The 20,660-nt window shown below is 43.5% G+C and overlaps 1 protein-coding gene across 1 annotated transcript in view; it reads left to right on the top strand.

Moving 5' to 3' along the window:
* ST18 (ST18 C2H2C-type zinc finger transcription factor) overlaps positions 1-20,660 on the top strand; it is a 128,084-nt gene that overhangs the window by 63,025 nt on the left and 44,399 nt on the right. Inside the window, exons 10-11 of the mRNA XM_056110497.1 lie at positions 1,654-1,865; positions 14,854-15,099. Coding sequence (XP_055966472.1) covers positions 1,654-1,865; positions 14,854-15,099 — 458 coding nt within the window. The remainder of the gene's footprint in view (positions 1-1,653; positions 1,866-14,853; positions 15,100-20,660) is intronic.

The following is a 20,660-nucleotide window of genomic DNA, read 5'->3' as shown; positions in this document are numbered from 1 at the left end:
TTACCAGGGAAAAATATGTTTGACTATGGAGGTATTTATCTAAAAATTTAAGAATTAACATAGAAACATTCAAAATAATATTAAAACATCAAGCTAACGCTTTCTAACCACTCAAGTCATAAAACTGTCTTTTATAAATACATCTTTTATATTGCTTAGAGTTCTTAACTGTTTTAATATAACAGAAAGTAAATAGCCTACATAAACCAAGGAATGACTCCTGCGTTATGCCAATTTAATTTAATTATAAGGGATAAACAAAAGAATTCCTCACTTTGAGTCCTCCGAAAACCATAATTTCTTTTTTTGGCATTCCTTAACTCGACAGAATCCCTTTGACCCTACACCTAGTTTCCTAAATTGAGTGTTTTTAAGACTACAAAAGATTTGCTTCACTGTGTAATGGTGACCACCTCTTTCAGTAAATAAGAATGCCTTATAAAATTCAGCAGCGGAGAAAAAGACTTGAAAGGAGCTGACCCATCCTTGAGAAGTATATCACATTCCAAAAGATACTTAACCCACTCAAACCAAAATAGGTACAATCCAAGACAAATAACAATCTGTTAAGTCAAGGGGAAAAAAATACACATTTATGCATGCACAATGTTTTGTATTTTCTCCATAAGATTATATAAACATACATATTTTATATGCACAAAAATAAGCATTCGTATATCTAATTCAGGTGAAATTAGAATATTCTCATACGCAGTGAAATTTTATTTAGAAAAATGCGAAACATCGGCACTTTCATATTTTTATAATTATAAGAATGACATTTAACAGTCTTAATTTACTTTATAAAAATAACAAAATGTTTAAAATAAATAATATTTACATCAAAATTATAGGTCTACATGCTTTTCTAATATCCCAAACTACATCTTAAGTGCTTTTCCCACTGCCTGAACTGAAGTGACAAATACTCAGAGTGAGGAGAAAACGTGTTTAACTCTATTTCTCTGTAATCTTAGCACCCACAGTAGAAAACAAACCTCACAATTCGGCCTTGAGAACTCAACTATTTTCCTGTTCCCCTTGAGAATATTTCCTCCATTCTTAACTTACTACAGTCTATCTAGTATGTCAAATGCCAAATCATCACATATTTCTCCATCTACTTAGTTCCATCTAGCTGGATGAAGAACGATTTCTGGTTTAAGTACAAAACAAACCTGCAGATCAAAGAACCAAATTCAATTCTGTGTCTAAGTACAAGTTGTTCTGTGACGGCAGGTCTTAAGAAGACCTCCTTTTTCCTTTATCAAATTTACCTTAACACCCAGCTCGTAAATGTGTAGTCCGTAAGCCCCTATAGTTGGGTTTTACAAATATGTCTTTTAATCTCTAATTTTTGTCACAAATGCTGTCAGTGCATCTGCCTCCTACTTGTAGTTCTGGCGTTTGGGACATTAGAAGTGCAAATAGAGAAAAATTATTAAGAGGATGATAAGCATTCTTTCCCAGTGACCTGTGAACTTCTGCGCAAACCAATCCGAAAAACCTCCATTGAATGAACCACTGAATAATGAATCACGTTTTAACTTATTCTTCACGTATTTTCATGCAAGAAGTTATATCTTTAAAACGAATCGATGTGATGGCTACCACCATGTACCTGCAATGGCTAATGAAGTCTCTCTTTAACAGCAAGGCCTTTCTCCAATGCAGGGAAACTTCCTAGCCGCCTGCCCGGTGCAGGCACCCGCACACAGAGCCCAGGCCATGCCAGCTCTTGCAGCTATGGTCAGTGCAGTGAAGACACCCACTTAGCAGCAGCTGCCGCTATTCTGAACCTTTCCACCCGCTGCAGGGAAGCGGCCGGCATCCTCTCCAGCAAACCGCAGAGCCTGCATGCCAAGGTAGGCCAGTCCAAGGCCCTGGGGCGGGCAGCGACTGAACCATGAGAACCAATTGCCTTTCATGTTCCCATCACGGATCCCCCACCCCTCACCAGCTCCCTTAGGTGTCTGAGGAAAAGACTCAGACAGACATGGGCAGGGAGGAGCGGGGCAGGAGCCAGGGAGCACGGGAGCATGGTGTGCTTGCAGGACAGTGTTTCATGGAGGCGAACGCTTGAGAAGTGAGCTTAAGAGACTCCCGGTTAGGGAGCTTTGTACATTGCTAGCCTTTCTCTGCACTGCGGGTAGAGTTTGGCACAGACCAAGCGAGGACTGTCATTAAAGTCAACCAAAACAATGGGAGCTCCTCACACTCTACAAATGAAAGATGATCAGAGGATGTTTGCTTAAAGAGACTTTTTAAAAAATATTTGAGAAATTGACTCCTAATATATTATTAATGCTCATGGTAGTGATGTATAACGTAAGATCATCTAAGTTTTTGGTAATCTTTTTTTTTTTTTGCTTTTTGGGTCACACCCAGCAATTCTCAGGGATGACTCCTGGCTCTGCACTCAGGAATGACTCCTGGCAGTGCTCAGGGGACCCCATGGGATGCTGGGAATTGAACCTAGGTTGGCCGTGTGCAAGGCAAACGCCCTACCCACTGTGCTATTGCTCCAGCCCCATTTGGTAATCTTCTTAAAGACAGAAAAAAACTTGGATCCGTTAAATCAATAAGAGATGGTTGGTGGGTGACAAGGGTGAGAGCTCAGGGCATTCAAATCCAAGCTCAAATTCTGCCGAGCTTATGAAGACACGCCACTTCTGAAGCCCATGAAATTAGTTGCATTTCTCTGACAACCTTTCCTTTCTGACTAATAATGAGAAGTAGAAGTTTTATGCTAACTTGAAAATATTAAAAATTATAAATAAAAAATTTTAAACATTAAAAATTACCATGCTTTGCCTTTTGAGAAGGGTGTCTCACTACGCTCAGAAACATAATAATCCTATGAGGATCTCAAACTCCTCTCTACACATAAAACATTCGAGTTCCCCTACCCGGATGGTTGGAAATAAGATGCCCGAACTCGTAGGCAAAGATCTTGCCCTTGAGCCGGGCAGCAGCTTTTTCCTCGGTTGAAAGTCCAGCCCTGGCACTCAGGTAATTGAAGAACACAGTCCCCTCCTGTCAGGCGGAGTTCGTACCCGGTGCGGTCAGCTGCTCACCTGTGTGGTGCCAGGACGGAGGGCCGGGCACATGGCACCACTGAGCGTCTCACAGGAGAATCAGAATTAGCTTCTGGACAAACTGAGCCAAGGAAACCCCAGGAAGAGTTGGTGGCCAAAAACCACTCAAAAGCAATTTTTAAACAAATGAGGTTCTTAAACAAAGAAAAACATCTTCTAAATAAAAGAAAGAAAGAAAAAGCCAAGCTATCCCAGTTCAAAGGAATTTAAGTCATTAAGTATTTACACAAATGGACTGATTTAGGGTATTCAAAAGTGCAACTTTAAGTATTTTAAAATTCATTTTTAAGAGCTGAATGAATTTCTTTTTTCAAGGGGTATTCTAATTGTAGCTAGTTAGAGGAATATTAATATATCTTTCTTCTATGCCTTATTATAGTTTGGTTAGTTATATTCTTAAAATGAGAGAAGCGATATTATAATGATTAATGCTAAATTATTTGAGAAGATTATTTCTAGAATGCATGTTTTCTATCTGCACTTAAAGGTACTTTTTGTTCCCCAAATTCTGTCTTTAACTTTACCTCTCCACATTCTAGTAATTCCTAAAGTCCAAACAAAATTAAAAGGTTAACTAAAATGTAATATTTCCTTGTCAATCTATGGACTTCTCTTTTGAAAACACCTTTCGAAAGTCGCTGAAGTGACTTCTAAATTGGCGCGTATCAAGAACACAGCCAGCCAGCTTCCTGCGTCTGCTCCTGAGCCTGGTTGGAGCCTGCTGTGTGTTGGGGTTACTCTGTGAGCAAATAAGCATCCCAGGGTGGCAGGATTTCTACACCTGGCTCAGCCTCCCAACTGCCAAGCAAACTGTCAGTGCGGTAGCTAAACTATCAGTGTGGTAACGATGACCAAAAAAAGACAGAAAATGCACCAGTCAGCTTCGGAAAAGAACTTGTCATGCTGGCGTCTTGTAAACCTTTTTTTCCCAGGGAAAAAACAAATCTCATGTGGGACTGGAGAAATATGACAGGGACAAAGTACGTGTCTTGCATGCTGTTGACCCAGGTGCCATCTCCAGCAACTCATGTTGCACTGCAAATCATCAGTCTTGGAGACCCAAGACCGCCACGGTGGTCTGGGTGACCCCTAGCAGCTTGGGTCTGAGCGTCCTTGGGGCCTTGCCCTGAACTACTGGCCTCGTTGACTGAGAACACCAGAAGTGGAATTGAGGGTTTCCTGAGCAGCACTTCTGAGTCACCAGCCCCCAACACAGTGACAGATCCAGCAGGATTAGCGTGGTATGTCCTGAGGCAATCTTAGCCGAATCCTCCCCACTGACATGCGTGTGTACACGCACATACGACTACAGCACCTTGAGTATTCCCCTTCCTAGTTGAATCCTGTTTCCTGAACATAGAAGAAATATCACAAATTCCCAAAACAATAGAAGACAACTTTAATAGAACAAAAATGGGGAGGAAACCCCAAATAATGACCCCGAAGATGCTCCCTAATTATACAGTGGTGTCACGCACCTCCTATTGTGAGTGTTGCACTTTGCCCTGGGCCTTTTACCTAACCTGGGATTCTGGACTGACTATGACTCGCTGCAGTATCATTTGATTTCTCCTCCATGACAGGTTGTTCATATATTTATTTCTGATTAGGCAAAACTCCTAGACCTCATAACTACTTGTATAAAAGGGATATATTTTTGCATCCTTTTTATATCCATGTAGAACTTCTACCCATTCTTGACTTATGGGGTCCATATAGAGGCATTGGAGAGACATTTTAGCAACGGACTCTTTGAGGTAAGAAGCAAGAGATCTTTACCTACCAAGTTGTTGGTACTTTAACCAAGCCAGCAGTTAAATTCTACCACAAATCCTGACTTCAAGGAGCATAAGGAGCGAGAGGGAAACAGGATCACAGCTGTTCCAAGTAGAGACCTTTTCAGAGATGAGTCCGTGGGGTCCAGAGGATGAGGTGTAACTTTAAGGGAACGTGATCAGAATTGGTACAAGGACTGATTGCTTCTTTTCCTAATGCCTCTACAATCTTTTTGTTTCTGTGGATTTTTTTTTGGGGGGAAAGGGGACATATCTGGTGGTGCTCAGACTTAGTCCTGTCTGAGAACTCAAGAATCACTTCTGGTGGTGCTCAAGGATAACAGTGGTGCTGGGGATCAGAGCCACGTTGACTCGCGGAAGGCAAGCTCCCTACGCTAGTGCCATTTCCCTGAGCCCTGTTTATGTCTTAAATGTGATGAAGCTAATGAAGCTGAGTGAAGAACACAAAAGGAGAACAAAATGCAGTTCATGGGTAAAATCTTTTAAAATAAAACCAAAGAGTATTAACCTTCAAGTTGACATTATACCTCTTTTTTTGTACTAATAAATGAGGCCCATTGTATTTACTGGTTTTGGCATATTGGATACGCCACGGATAGCTTGCCCGGTTCTGCTGTGCGGGCAGGATACTTCGACCATGAGTGTGAAAAGGTCGGACTCCAGCTGAATCTCACAGAGACAATGTTTATGAGAAACAGTCTTGTTCCTGATGTTCCATTTGCTCTCAACGGAACAAGCATCTCCGAATGCAATAGTTATGTGTACCTAGGTCGAGAAGTCAACATGATGAATGACCAGGCACTGAGTTGCGCAGGAGGAAGAGGGCAGCTTGGAACGCCTTCAAGTGCATCGAAGAAATACCTAAGAGGACGAAGAACCTCTGACTCCAGGCACATCTCTTTGATTCCATTGTTCTTCCTGCATTAACGTACATCTCAGAGACCTGGGCCCTATGAAAACAGGATGAGAATGCTATTCGGGTCTCCCAAAGAGGAATCGAAAGAGCTATGCTTGGAGTATCACATTTCACTCAAATGAGAGAAAGAATCCGGAGTTTTGACCTCCGTCGATGGTCAAAAATCTGGGACGCTGTCTCGTTTGCCAAGGCATCGAAAATCAGATGGGCTGGATACATGATGCGATTTGGAGATGACCACTGAATTAGAGCTGTTACCGACTGGATTCCACAGGAAGTCAAAAGATCGCGTGGTCGCCCACCTATGAGATGGTCAGATTTCTTCATCAAGACCCTGGTTTGAGGCTCTTCGTGTTTCTACAACGACCAGACACCATTGGGCTACACTAGCACGTGACAGGGAAGAATGGAGATGTTACTGGCATCCACTCAAGCAAATTGATGATTAACGGGAAGTCAAGTGATTGAGTTATCAAGTACTAATAAGTATTTTTCCAGGCTGCATGCAAGCTCAAAAGTGACTTCAAGCTTGGGCTGGAGTGATAGTACAGTGGGCCGTCTGCTTGCCTTGCAGGCTGCTGAGCAGCCTTGATCCCCGGCATCTCCTGTAGTCACTCAAGCACCACCAGGAGCGGTCACTACATGTAGAGCCGAGAGCAGGCTCTGAGGACCCTCGGGGTGGCCCCAAAACAACAACCAAAACAGTGACTTCAACTGTAACAGAACAGAATTAACGATTTGCAAAACACCTACTCTTTTTTTTTTAATTTTTATTAGTGAAACACCATGAGGTACAGTTGTAGACTTACAAATTTTTGTGCTTGGGTTTCAATTATACAATGATCAAATACCCATCCCTCCACCAGTGCCATTTTCCACCACCACGGATCCCAGTATCCCTCCCACCCCCAACCCCCCATCCCACCCTGCCTCTGTGGCAGGGCATTCCCTTTTGTTCTCTTGTTTTGCAAAACACCTACTCTTGTAAAATACTGGGAAGGCACCCTGGGTTCATAAAGGCAAGAGAACTTGGAGTTCCCAGGTACTCTCACTTAATAAAGGACACCATGGATATTCCAAAGTGTTCTTCCAATGTAGGCAGTTATCTACCCTTTAGTAAAACACACCTTTCCTCACCGTTGTGGTGCCATGAGTTAGACAGCGAGGGCACTGTCTGGCAAGCAGCCATCCCCACTTCGACCCACAATACCCCCACGTGGTCCTGCCACACCTACCAGGATGCTCCCTAAGTAAAGGCCCAGGAGGAAGTCCTGAGCTTAGCCAGGCGTGGCCCCCAAACGAGGCCAAGAATGAAAAATAAGAAATGGCTTGTTATGAAATCAAGTCGTCTGAAAATAACAATATCACTACTCAGTGGCTTACACAAAGGTCATTTTGTCTGAAGCATGAGCCTTTGGGGGATTCCCATCACCTCGGAGATCTGTGCGTCCTTCCTCTCAATGTGAAATGAAGATGAGTCTTTGAAACAGAGGAGGATACACGGCAGCCTCAGTCCCTCCCCATGAGTCTGACGACCGTTGTGTGGAGACGAGCCTGGCACTCAGGAGCTCCGGAGGGGGATTGGGCGAGACGCTGGGCACTGGATTTGTGGGGCACTTTGCTCTGCCCGGCTGGGAGCATCTCACAGCACATGTCAGAGACGCCCCTCACCCCCCTCCTCCTTGCCGGCAGAGGTGGGAGCACGGCTCACAGTCTAGCTCTCCGCGTGCCAAACGCTCTGGTGTTTGTTTTGGTGTTTTCCCCACCTGTTTAGACAAAGTGGCATATGCACAGCGTGCCTTAAAAGAAAACAAAAAATTGACACTTGCTTGAAATGTTGAAAGTTCAAAGTCTGTTTTTGCTTGAACAAGGCCTAGAAACAACATGATTATCACATCCGCATTCTTGCTGCCTGATATTAGAAAGAGCCTGGTGGCTCTTGAAATGATTTGAATCCAAAAATAGTCTTTTTTTTTCCAGTAATGGGAAACTGGGACAGATTACACTCTAAATCTATGTTTGGGATATTTTTGTATCACACATTGTATTGAAATGTTCTGAGGAACTTGGTCAAGGATTGTAGGAATCAATTAACATATGTGTATATATGTGCTCATATTAGTTTTTTTCTTTTTGGGCCACACCCGGCAATGCACGGGGCTTACTCCTGGCTCTGCACTCAGGAATTACTCCTGGTGGTGCTTAGGGGGCCCTATGGGATGCTGAGAATCGAATCCGGGTCAGCCGCAGCAAATGCCCTACCCGCTGTGCTATCACTCCAGCCCCAGTGCAGCAATAGTACAGCAGGTAGGGTGTTTGCCCAGCAAGCTACCGAGAGTATCTTGCCCGCATGGCAAAGCCTGGCAAGCTACCCATGATGTATTCGATATGCCAAACACAGTAACAACAAGTATCACAATGGAGATGTTGCTGGGCCCGCTCGAGCAAAATCAATGAACAACAGGAGGACAGTGACAGTGACAGTATATGTGTGCAAATATACATATATATGAAACTTAGATGTTTAATGATTGGCTTTCATTTCTGTGTATTTCATATTTGGGTATTCACAAGTTCAATACAATTGTTGTGGATCATTATTTACCATTTAGTGAACACATCCTTTGACTCAGACATTTTGCCACATTAAACCTTCTTCATTCATTCTTCTAGAAACTCCATGAAGCAAATTTTACTAACCCCATTTTCAGCTGAAGAAAAAGTAGTAGTCAAGATATTAAATATTTCTTCTCAGGGGGCAGTGTTACACATATAACTGTTACATATAAGTGTAAATTCACACCTGCAACTTTATTTGTTTGGTAATTTGTGGGGGGGGGGGTTGGAATTACACCTAGCAGTGCTCAGGGGACTGCACTGAGATTGCTCTCCTGGCAGTGCTTGGGGACAGGTGAGATGTCAGAGATGGGAACTGGGTCAGCACCATGCAAGGCAAACTCCTACTGGCTACACTGTCATTCTGGGCCCGATAAGTTCTTATTTTTTTAATTACACTAAGTTAGTGTCAATGTCCATGCTCTTAGAGTATAGTTACTATGCCTCCACCACCCCCAAAATGCAAATCCCTGCAGCTCCCATGTCAGCCCTGCTGACTCTCTCTCTTCCAGTAGCTCATTGTGACCATGATGTGGGATATAGACCTTTGATCCAGCCAAAAAGATTTTCTGACAGTGATTCCAAGCCCCAAACAAAGAAGAGTTTTGTTCTTTAAAAAAATAATATTGAATCACTGTGAGATAGGCCTTTATGAAGCTGTTCATGGTTGGACTTCAGTCCTAGAGTGTTCCAACACCCGTCCCTCCACCAGGGCACATTTCCCAGCACCAGGGTCCCCAGGGTCCCTCCCATCACCCCCCACCCCCCCACCCCCACCCCCTGCCTGCCTCTATGGCAGGTACTTTTCTTCTCTCTCTCTCTCTCTCTCTCTCTCTCTCTCTCTCTCTCTCTCTCTCTCTCTCTCTCTCTCTCCTTTTCTCTCCCCCCTTTTGGGCATTGTGGTTTGAAGAATTGATACTGAAAGGTTATTAAGAATATCCCTTTACCTACTTTTCTTTTTTAAAAAAGGTCAATTTCTTTATTTTTTTCCTTTTTGGGTCCACTCGGCGATGCTCAGGGGTTACTCCTAGCTCTGCACCCAGGAATTACTCCTGGCGGTGCTTGGGGGACCATATGGGATGCTGGGAATCGAACCTGGGTCGGCCGCATGCAAGGCAAATGCCCTCCCCGCTGTGCTATCGCTCCAGCCCTGCCTTTACCTACTTTTAACCCTCAAATACTGTCCAACATGATGCTAAAAGAAGACTTTTATTGAAGCTTTTATTATTTTTGGTGGTGGAATCTCCCAAGCAGTTTTCCCTAGCCCAGAGACCCCCTTCCTGTGATTCCCAGAGACCCCCAGCTAGTCCAGTGGTTCCATGCGAGAGCCCGATGTGGGGGTTTATTCAGGTGGCCCACTTGGGGTTCAGGGACTTCCAGGACTTGACTGAATAGAAGGCAAGTATCCTAACTCTGGACTGCCTCTAGCCCTATTTTAATTTCAGGCACTTAGTCGTTGCTAAATACTAAGAATGAGCTATTTCCACTTAATTTGTTGTTAATACCTACCTACCTTGACATATGCTCCGAATAGCTTTGATACAGGAACGATACTCGCTAAATAGAATATACTCAGGCAAAAGTGGGAGACGATGAGTCTAGAGATAATAGTTTGAATCCTTCAAACTATTATAGGAGAAACTCAGGTGAAGCGACCTAAGTAAAATTTAATACTTCCTCTTCGCCAAATCAAAAAGGGAAAATGTGGGTGACCTGCATTAATAGTATGCTTGCCAAATAAGAAAATAATGCTGTCTTACTCTGTTCGTGTGTTAAATTAATGATTTTCACAAATAGAGCTTGTAAAGCGAAATTATAATTTTCCTTTATTGTAGATATATAAATAAATTATGCTTTTTCATTGTTCAAACAGTGTAATATTATCACTAACTTAGAAAAATATTGGAGGATCAGGGGCCCGGGAGGTAGTGCCGTGAGCAAGTGCTGCACACACCTGACCTGGCTTCAGCCGCTGGCCCAAGATGGCCCCCTGAGCACTGTCAGGAGAGAACTCTGAGTGCAGAACCAGGAGTAACCCCTGCACATGCCCAGGCATGGCTCAGAAACAAACAAAAAAATTAAAATTTGTGAAAATAAAGATATTGGAGTAAGCCTATCCTTTAAATACAAGTCCAATAGCATCCGTGTTTTCCCTTATATTCTTCCTCAGAAAAAAATACTTCCATTTACCTAAGTCGCAGAATCAAAACATCAGGCTGTTTTCTGCTTTGTGTATCATTCTGCTGAGTTTTTTCGGTGATGTAGGTTTTTCCATGTCGAACACAGTCCTCATAATTACAGTTTCACTGATCGCATCAAGTTCCACAAAATAAATGTGCAATATTTCATTCATTTCTTTGAGCATACAGCTAAACCATTTCCTATTCTATAATACAGATGAAGATTATAATAAATACCTCAAGATTTAATTTACAGGACCTTACACTCTATTAAATCACTCCTGTAAAAATCTGTGTTCTGGCCGGAGCGTTAGTACAGTGGGGAGGGCATTTGCCCTGCACGCAGCTGACCCAAGTTAGATCCCTGGCATCTGGCATCCCATATGGTACCCCGAGCACCGTCAGGAGTAATTCCTGAGTGCAGAACCAGGAGGAACCCCTGAGCATCGCTGGGTGTGACCCAAAAAAGCCAAAAATAAATAAATAAATAAATAAATAAATCTGTGTTCGCACAATAAGTATCTTGAAGACAGGAACAATATATTTACATTTTTTCTTACCCCCCCCAAATATTGTGGCTTTGAAATGGAAACATTTCTCAATAATTTAATGAATAAATAAACTATACAGTGTGCTTTTTATTCATTAGTGCCTGCAATAGAGGGTGTGACGTTGCTCCTAAGTTGAAAAGTACATTAAGAGTATTAAACCTATATTTACACTCAAAACATTGAAAACATAAATTTTAATTTTATGAAAACCTTTAATAAAAATTAAAATAAGTGAAATTATGATTTTCCTTTATTGTAGATTTATGAGTAGCACTGAAGCAGTGTCTTCCCGTTGTTCATCCATTTGCTCGAGCGGGCCCAGTAACGTCTCCATGGTGAGACTTGTTGTTACTGTTTTTGGCATATCGAGTATGTCACGGGGAGCTTGCCAGGCTTTGTTGTGCAGGCGAGACACTCTTGGTGACTTGCCCAGCTCTCCAAGAGGAGCAGAGGAATCGAACTTGGGTCAGCTGCGTGGGCCACTTTCAAGGCAAACGCCCTACCCGCTCTGCCGTCGCTCCAGCCCTTTCATAATTTATGAATAATTTTGAATTATGAATAATTATGAATAAATTATGTTTTTTCCTTGTTCAAACCATGTCATATTATCACTAACTTAGAAAATATTGGAGGCTCAGGGGTCCGGGACAAAGTGCAGTGACCAAGTGCTCAACTGCAAAAGCAGTTTTTGAGAAATCAAAATGTCACAAGTCTAGACTAAGGTGAGGATTGAGTTGGGCGTTCGGTGGGGTGCTGATATTCTCTCCTACCTCGTTCTCCCCCTTTTCCTCCCTTTCCTCGCTCACGTCTCCCTGTGGCCCTCCCAACACCGGCCTTTCCTTTGGCCCTGCCATTTGGAGTCGCGAGCGTACAGAGAAGTGGTGTCTACTGACACTGCTCTGAATAAAAATCCATGCAGTCCACGCAGTAAACTTGTGTGCCGTGTCTGGGCAGAGGGGCCCTTCCCCAGGACTGTGTGTAATTGTTGACTGCATCTGTGCCCTCACTTAAAGCCCATCTGGACCGGCTGCCCATGTGTGCTCTCCCAGCTAAGTCAGGTGCTCGGAGCAGCCGCCTGTGTCTGGGACGGAGAGAGGCACCTCTTTCGATATGAAGAGGGATTGTTTTCTCAATCAGCACGCGATTATTCAAGATGTATTATCATCGCAGTTCCAAAATCTTCTATTTCTTAATTACTTTTAAGAGTTTGGGGGGTATAAACTCAAATATATATTTTGTCTTGGAGTAGTTGGTGTATTTTTTTTTTTTACTGAGATTGGATCTGCACTATTTATGGGTTTTGCACTATAAACTGCAGCCCAGTCACATGGCTTTCTTTTTTCTAAGCCATCTGTCACAGAGGTCTGGAATTTTATGTGAATGTTGGTTGTGCAGTCTTAGCCCAAGTTGTTGGTTTTTTCCTTTTTTTTTTCAGGGAATGGGGGATGTGTGTGTGTGAAAAATCTCAGCCACTACAATATTTTTCATTTTACACGACATTGGTCACTAAACTTCATTATCACTGTAACTCGGTTTATTTCTGCAGCTACATACAAGCTATCAAGTCAAAGATGGTTCTCATGTGCTCAGCGTAGAGCACATGAAAATTCTTTTATCACCAAGAGGGAGCATGGCTCTGATATGGTTAATGTCTTGGATTTTGTAACTAAGGTTTATTAATGCCCGTATAAAATGTATTTGATATTATACAGATGGCCTAAGATGTGGTGGTTACTAAGTTATTATCCCGGATAAGCTGTACTGTCAAATTCAGGGCTTAAAACTATCACAGGAGATTAAACTATTTGCTAAAAAGGGCAGAAAGATATAGTCAAAGCACCTTCGTACAAACATGTTAGAAGTGTATTTATGTCTTGCAAATATAATAAAGTGTGTCTGGCTCGTAGATGCGGAGATTGAAAGCAGGAACTTGACAGGTAAAATAAGCAAACAGAAGTTCTTTGATTTTCTAAGTCAAGGACAAACAATGAGCTTTCGGAGCCCAGCCATTGGGTTCAACCTCAATGACAACGTCCTGGGAGGTGGAGAGGCAGAAGCTAATGGGGACTTAAAACAATGAAACCCTTGGCGAAGGGTTGGTACCACATGACTCAGGGGTCTTACAAACTTATACGAAGAAGACGCCTACTTTTACTGCCCAGAGTGGAGAAAGTAGGGGAATTGTGAATTGCCAAAGTACCAAAAGCTTCAACCAGTTAGGAGCAGACGGGTTCTGAAGAGCAGACATGTTCTTCTCACGTTCTTAAAGATGTGTTCTAGCATGTGCACTGCATGACACCACAGATGAGTGCTGGCAAGTTTAAGCCGAGAGCGGTGAATGCAGTGCCTTAAGGCGTTGTGCTGGGGCCTCGATCTTAAAGCCTGCTAACAAACCAAGCCTGCCCTGCAGGTGTTCTAAGAAGGGTGCTGAGAGTGGGAACCACAATCACGATCACGACCATCCTGTTGTTCGTCGATGGCCTCGAGCAGGCCCCAGTAACGTCTCCTTTGTCCTAGCCCTGAGATTTTTTTAAAAGTGCATAGTCAAGGCTCTTTCAGGGTTAGGTGAATGAGACCCATCATTGTTACTGGTATTTGGCATATTGGGTACACCATGGGGAGTTTGCCAGACTCTGCCGTGTGGGCAGGTTACATTCGGGAGCCTGCCAGGTTGTCCAAAGCAAGAATGAGATAATAAGATGTCGCTTCCGGGAGCTGGGTTTTATAGTCTCAGGGTCTTGGCCGTTGAAGGGATTACATAGCGCCAGGGGGCCTTATTGGTGGGTGTGACCCCTGCCTACTGGAAGGTGGAGGATCAGGGTGGAGGATGCTTAGTCCCGATCCAAGCAGGCTTGGAGATCTCAGCCCTGGGACCCGCATGCCTTTGTTCCTCTGCTAGTACCTTCATGCATGTGGAGAGTGGTCTCAGCATGGTGGTGGCTGGTTCTGGAGGTCTTCGGCTGCCGGAGCCCTGGTCGGGGTGGGGAGGGAAGCTCAACCTGCCCCCCTCCAAGGGCCCCTGTGAGGACAGCCAGGCGTGGGGGCAGGAGACTGGGAATCAGTTTTCAATTTTATACAATATGTATGAAAAGTAACTCACTTTGTTCTGTAAGACTCCAACCCCCAGTCACCACGTGGGCAACAGAACCCAAAGGTCAACTTAGTGATTCTGCTTTTCACCGCCCGCCCCTCCCCCATGCAACACGGCCTTCTCATATTTGTCAACTGCATCAGTGAAAAGATCTCTTCCCAGCGGTTATTTCTGCATATTTTTCTTAGGTTGATGTTGTAGTCTGGGAGCATCAAACGCACTGGCGTGCCTTTTGACTGACACAGGTATTAATGCTCTCAATAGTGAGCTGAGAATGATCATTCTGCAAACTGAAACAGAACCATTTAAAGCTGTTTACAGGTTTAGATAGGAATGTAACAGGTGTACTCAAAATATTTAGTATCGGGGACATCTTAAATTAAGCTGACTCTGCCTAAATCCAGAAATGGATCTCACGATTGGACCCGCTCGCGAAAGTCTGCCTAAGAATCGAACATTAACCAACGCAAACCAGAAAGCTCCATTTGGAATCAGATATACTTACATCAAGGCTTACCTTTTAAGTTATCCCTTAAAAGCCCCACATCGCTAGGCTATAAACTGGAAAACGCTGAAATGTTTTTCTGTTTCCTGTTGTCTACCAGGGAGCCGAGATAGAAGTGGACGAAAACGGCACGTTGGACTTAAGCATGAAAAAACATCGCATCCTGGACAAAGCTGCCCCCCTCGCCTCCTCGAATGCTTCTATCCCAACTCCCTCCTCCTCCCCCTTCAAAACCAGCAGCATTTTGGTCAATGCAGCGTTCTATCAAGCCCTCTGTGACCAGCAGGGATGGGACACGCCTATCAACTACAGCAAAACTCACGGCAAGGCAGAGGAAGAGAAAGAGGTATTGCTTGAATCTGTCGCTCAATAAATTTAAGCCAGAGCATGATCGGGGAGTATTATTAACTTTTTTCCCCCAAATTCCTTTTCATATTCCTGTTCAGGTGATACACACCGTTTTTCACCTTGTTTATGTGTTAGTCAAATGACGATGTTACATTTCAGATAAAACGTATCAATGCAGCATGTTCTGTTGCTCAACTAAAATGAAGCATGGTCGTGACTATAATCTCATTCGAGCTGCAATTGTGAACTGTACTTAAGAAATTATATATTAGCTTACCCTTTGGAAGTGGCAGACTTTAGGAGGCAGTGTACACTCTAACCTGAAATACCAGCTTACTAATTTTATGAACCAGAGCATAGACGATGAAATTAAATCCGGGGCAAAGAAGTTTCATGTCAAATTCCTTTCCTTGGTATCACGGAGGAGCCCTGTTAGCAGAGTTATGTATAGAGTCATTTAGTGAGGTGCTGGATTGTGACTGTTGTAGGCTTAAGTGGTATCAACCCCAATGTCAGAGAGATACATTTTGGGGTTCTTGGGCTACATTGATCAGTGCCCAGGACTTAACCCTGGCTCTGTGCTCAGGAGAACAAATGCCGTGCGAGGGTGTTGAAAAGGGTTTGGCTGTGTGCAAAGCAAATGCCTTAACCCCTGTAGGTCTCCCCTCAAGGAAATACATTTGTGTATTTGCCTCCATGTGAGTCCACTCCTGGAAGTTAGTGGATGTAACTGAGGAGTAACCCTGGGGGAACTCACTCCCACTTTGTCTTCATGATCTCAGGCTCATGGTTAGGTCAGATCAGCCCTGACTGTGTGATTCAAAAGAATTCCTGACCAGAGCATTCCACCTTTCCATAATTTCCTAATGGATAATGTTCCCCTACTTACGATAGTGAGTCAGGAAAGCTGTGGATAGGCTTCCCAGTTGATCTGCTTCAATAAATGAGTCATTCATTCCCTGTGGAGATGCATAAGGCATTTTCAAGTTTTTTGAAGTTTAGAGATATTTGGGGGGAGATGAATGGGATTTGTAGGGGCTGGCGCAATAGCACAGCGGGTAGGGCTTTTGCCTTGCGTGCGGCCAACCCAGGTTTGATTCCCAGCATCACATAGGGTCCCCCGAGCACCACCAGGAGTGATTCCTGAGTGCAGAGCCAGGAAGAACCCCTGAGCATAGCTGGGTGTGACCCAAAAAAGCAAAAAAAAGGGGGATTTGTAACGTACCTTTAACATCTCAGAGCTTAATTTACATAAGCACTGATGACAAATTTGGGTTATTTTTTAAATTTCTTCCTTCCCTCCTTTCATTTCTGCTTTCTTTGTGTCTTCACATCTTCACACTCGCACCAGTCTCTCCCCACCCAAGCTGCCACAGGACTAAATAGGACAGATTCTCATGACGTGTATGTTCACCTTCGCTAGGAAGCCTGACATGTGATTAGGTACACTGATAAACAGGGTGATGCAGCCAGCTCCGTGCGCAGTGCTCAGGTGGGGATCCCCAAGCAAACTCAGCACCACCACCCACACCATCACAGAGAAACATAAAGAGAATCAGACAAGAACACTTCCTCGTTGGACTTTGCAAGCTGTTTGTTTGGTTTTTATTCTTCTTGGGCTCAAGCGAGGCTGTGGTAGGCTGTGGGAGGAAGCACCATCAGAAGGAGAGAGACTATGTATTCAACCACACTCCAACCTCCCTAAAGTATTCTCACGGAGCTTCATTTGTGCATCATGATTTTTCAAAGGAGCGATTTCTGAAAACATGAGTGCTTCTAATCAATATAAATGTGTCCCTACAAATAATACACTGATGGCGCTTACGTGACAGCCAAGAACTTGCAAACATACATCCCCACTACCACCTCCATCATTTCGAGCTTGTAAAAAGGTTCAAGGGTTACATCTAACTCTGATCTGCTTTAATAATCCGACAAGCTATTGATAGTCTTGTTAACTGGTTGACTTGCTTGATTGGTCTGAATCAGAAAAAAATCTTAGACGGCTGCAGAAGCTGCAGGAAGCAGCAGTAAGTAGAGATGAAGACTTTTCAATCACACTCCACGCAAGTCAGTTTTAGAAATCCGGCGAATGCCCTCTGAGGCACAGGATCGCTTATTCTCGTCGGTTGTCATCGGTGTGTTCTGTCTACCCCATGCCACTAAACGAAAGGCCAAATGTCTAGAGCAACAGACGTGTTGGTGAAGCTTCAGTGGCAATCACGTATAGTACAGAAAAGGCAGTGCTTTTCACAACTGCATCTTTGTTCCTGGAGGAATCCCACGGGGATAAATAAACCCATTCTGTTGGGCGGGCCCTTCGTGTCACATGCAGGGTCAGGATTTCAGCTTTCCGTCCTCCTCATCATGATTCTGCCTTAAGGGGACCTTGTTTGACATTCTTTCCAGTCCTACATAGTGCCAGAAAGTGGGTGTGGGTCGGAGAGTACAGTGGGTAGGGCACTTGCCTTGTGTGCGGCTCACCTGGATTCAATCCCTGGCATCCCATATGGTTTCACAGCTTTCCAGGAGTGGTCCCTGAGCGTAGAGCCAGGAGTAAGTTCTGAGCACTGCTGGGTGTAGCTCAAAAGCAAACAAAAAAAAAAAGAAACTGAGTCTGACCACTAATTGCAGGGAAACAAATTTGCCTCAAATGTATCTGCATGTGGAGTCTCCTGGGTTTTTTGCCGCCAGTTACAATGTTGTGTTCTCAGTTAAAACGCCAACGTTTCCCCCTTTGTAGTTTGAGTCTTCCCATTTGGGAAATCAGTAAATCAAGACCCCCAGGGTCCTCCTCAGCTTTGTTTATCAATTACTCAGGAAATGACGTCTCTGTTTCTTAGACATGTTGTCTTTGATTTTCGTTTTTATTTTTTTTTGTAATTTCACAAAACATATCGATTCCTATAGCTATATGATTCCTAAAGCTATTATATGAATTCATATAGCTTTATGAATTCAGCTGGACTGTATTCATATAATGATAACATATCAGTGACAGTGTTTTATTTCCTAGAAAATCATTGGAAATGGGGAAGGGGTTGCTTAGTTTAGATTTCTTCCTTTTAGAATGGTTCACCTATTCTACGTCTGACAGTATAGACTCACTGCTCCAACTTTTGAACTCAGTGTTCTGAAATCTAAAATGTACGAACCATGTGGAAGCTCACTGTCACAGAGAAAAACAGAAAACCTTGGTGATGCAGAGTTCATGGAATCGAAGTGCTTGTCCCAGGTTTGAGTTGACAAATTGACAATTTCCTAGTGCGCATTCTTATCCGGTGCTCCTTGTGTCTCCATTCATGCCGGAGTAACCAAGAATAGTCACATCCTCCCACCCCCAAAAGACTGGGACTGGAGTGAAGGTACAGCCCGTAGGACACTTGCCTTGAAAGCATTCAGTCTGAGCCTGATTCATGGCACCCCAGGTGGTCTCTGAAGCCCTGCCAGGGGTGATTCCCGATTGCGGAGACAGGAGCACATTTTATTCCTTGAAAAATATGTGATCGAATCTGCAAGAACCAATGAAAATCACCTTTTTTTGAGCCTTATACTCATGAACTTCACTTCTGTGGAATAATATTAAACAAGTTAAGTTAAGTTAAAGGCCCTCCCGTTGATCGTCGATTTGCTCGAGCAGGCCCAGTTAAGTCTCCATTGGAGACTTTGTTGTTACTGTGTTTGGCATATCGAATACTCTCGGTAGCTCGCCGGGCTCTCCGAATATTAAACAAAATCCATAAAAAATATAGAAATAAACTATGAAAAAAAAGAATAGTCACATCCTGTGCTGAATTCTGAAAATGAGACATCTGATACTGGAAAGGAATACGCTTGAAAAAATAGAATAATATTCAACATACAGAATGTGATGATATCAGAAGACATCATATTCCATAAGAGAATAGATGACAGATTTTCGTCCCTAGTATATCATAAGCCTAAACACTCTACTGAGCAGGATTATTTCCAAAGGTTTTAGATGGGAAAATTGAGGCCCAAGGAGGTTAAGTTGTTAGTCCTTGGCCACCGAGAGATTAAGAAATGGGGCCCAGGGAGACAGTGAAGGGTGCTTGCCCTGCACGTGGCTGACCCATGTTCGATCCCCTGAGCACTGCCGGGTGATTCCTGAGCATAGAGCCAGGAGTAACCCTTGAGCATTGCCAGGTGTGGTCCAAGAAACAAACAACAAATGGAAGATTAAGAAATGCAGTTCCCTATAGTAAAGAGAAAAGGAAAAAGGCAGTTGAGAGAAGGGAAAGGGAAAAGGCTAACAGGGAGGGAACAGGGGAGATGCAAAATAAACAGGAAATATTGAGAAAGGTTTAAAAAGAATGAAAAAATAAGAGAACATGAACAAGAAAATAGCACATAGTGGACCCAAAAGTGACCTATAGAGAGGGGTCAAATTTGCAATTCCATTTTGCCCAGGTCACAATTCATGACCAACGTTTGTACCCAGGCATACAAAATAAGAACGCAAGTCAAACATTCAATGGCAAGAAATCCTTAAGGGATGTATTTTTAAACGAACCCTCATTCAGTCAAGTGGGTCGGGACCCACAGGATGGCAGGATCAAAGTTCCTCCTAGCCATGACCTCCCAGGCCACATCCAGGGACTGGCCAGCTTCTGTCTCCACTGAGATCTACCAGCTAGCCTGCACGTAGCCTACACATGCTGTGGCCCTTGGAGAACTGACCAGTCCAACGGATGCATGACACTCTCATTAACAGTATTGTCCACCATGGTACCTCTGTAAAAATGGGGGATCCATGTTTAAAGGGTAAGCACTGTAGCACTGTCGTCCCGTTGTTCATCGATTTGCTCGAGCAGGCACCAGTAATGTCTCCATTGTGAGACTTGTTGTTACTGTGTTTGGCATATCGAATACGCCACGGGGAGCTTGTCAGGCTCTGCCATGTGGGCGGGATACTCTCGGTAGCTTGTAGGGCTCTCCGAGAGGGGCGGAGGAATCAAACCCGGGTCAACCACGTGCAAGGCAAACGCCCTACCCACTGTGCTATTGCTCTGGCCCAAAGGGTAAAAAGAGATAAATAAATAAGAACTAGTTTCTGCTCCCTCACACACATCTTTCTCCCCCTCCCCAGGCTTCCCGACCAAACACACACACACACACACACACACACACACACACACACACACGTGTACGTAAAACCAGCAGTGGATTATTTCTAATGCATTGTTATCTGGTTGATATGCATAACAGTTGCTTAATTTTGGCGGAAATTTTCAGAAAATATTGTCTGTCTCTCTCAGTGAAATAGCCTGTCCAGATGCCCCTCAAAAAAAATTCTGAATCTGGAAAAAACTCAAAATATCTCAAAAGGAAAGTGCTGAGAAATAACTAGGGCTGTCAGTTTTATTCAACTGTCAGTTCTCCAAAGATTTCAGGGCTTAAAATGTTAAAAGTGCCAGATGCTATTATCTGTTATTCATGTTACCATTATGTTCTGGTCTTTACTGAAATCAATATAAACTTCCATCTGTACATTAAAGGAATTTCTTTGAACACATCTACTCTAAACACACAAATAAA

Source organism: Sorex fumeus, unplaced genomic scaffold (genome assembly GCF_029834395.1).
Source record: "Sorex fumeus unplaced genomic scaffold, SorFum_2.1 ptg000002l, whole genome shotgun sequence".
NCBI lineage: Eukaryota > Metazoa > Chordata > Mammalia > Eulipotyphla > Soricidae > Sorex > Sorex fumeus.
Note: the sequence above shows the minus strand (reverse complement) of the source record. Positions and strands in the feature narration are given on the sequence as shown.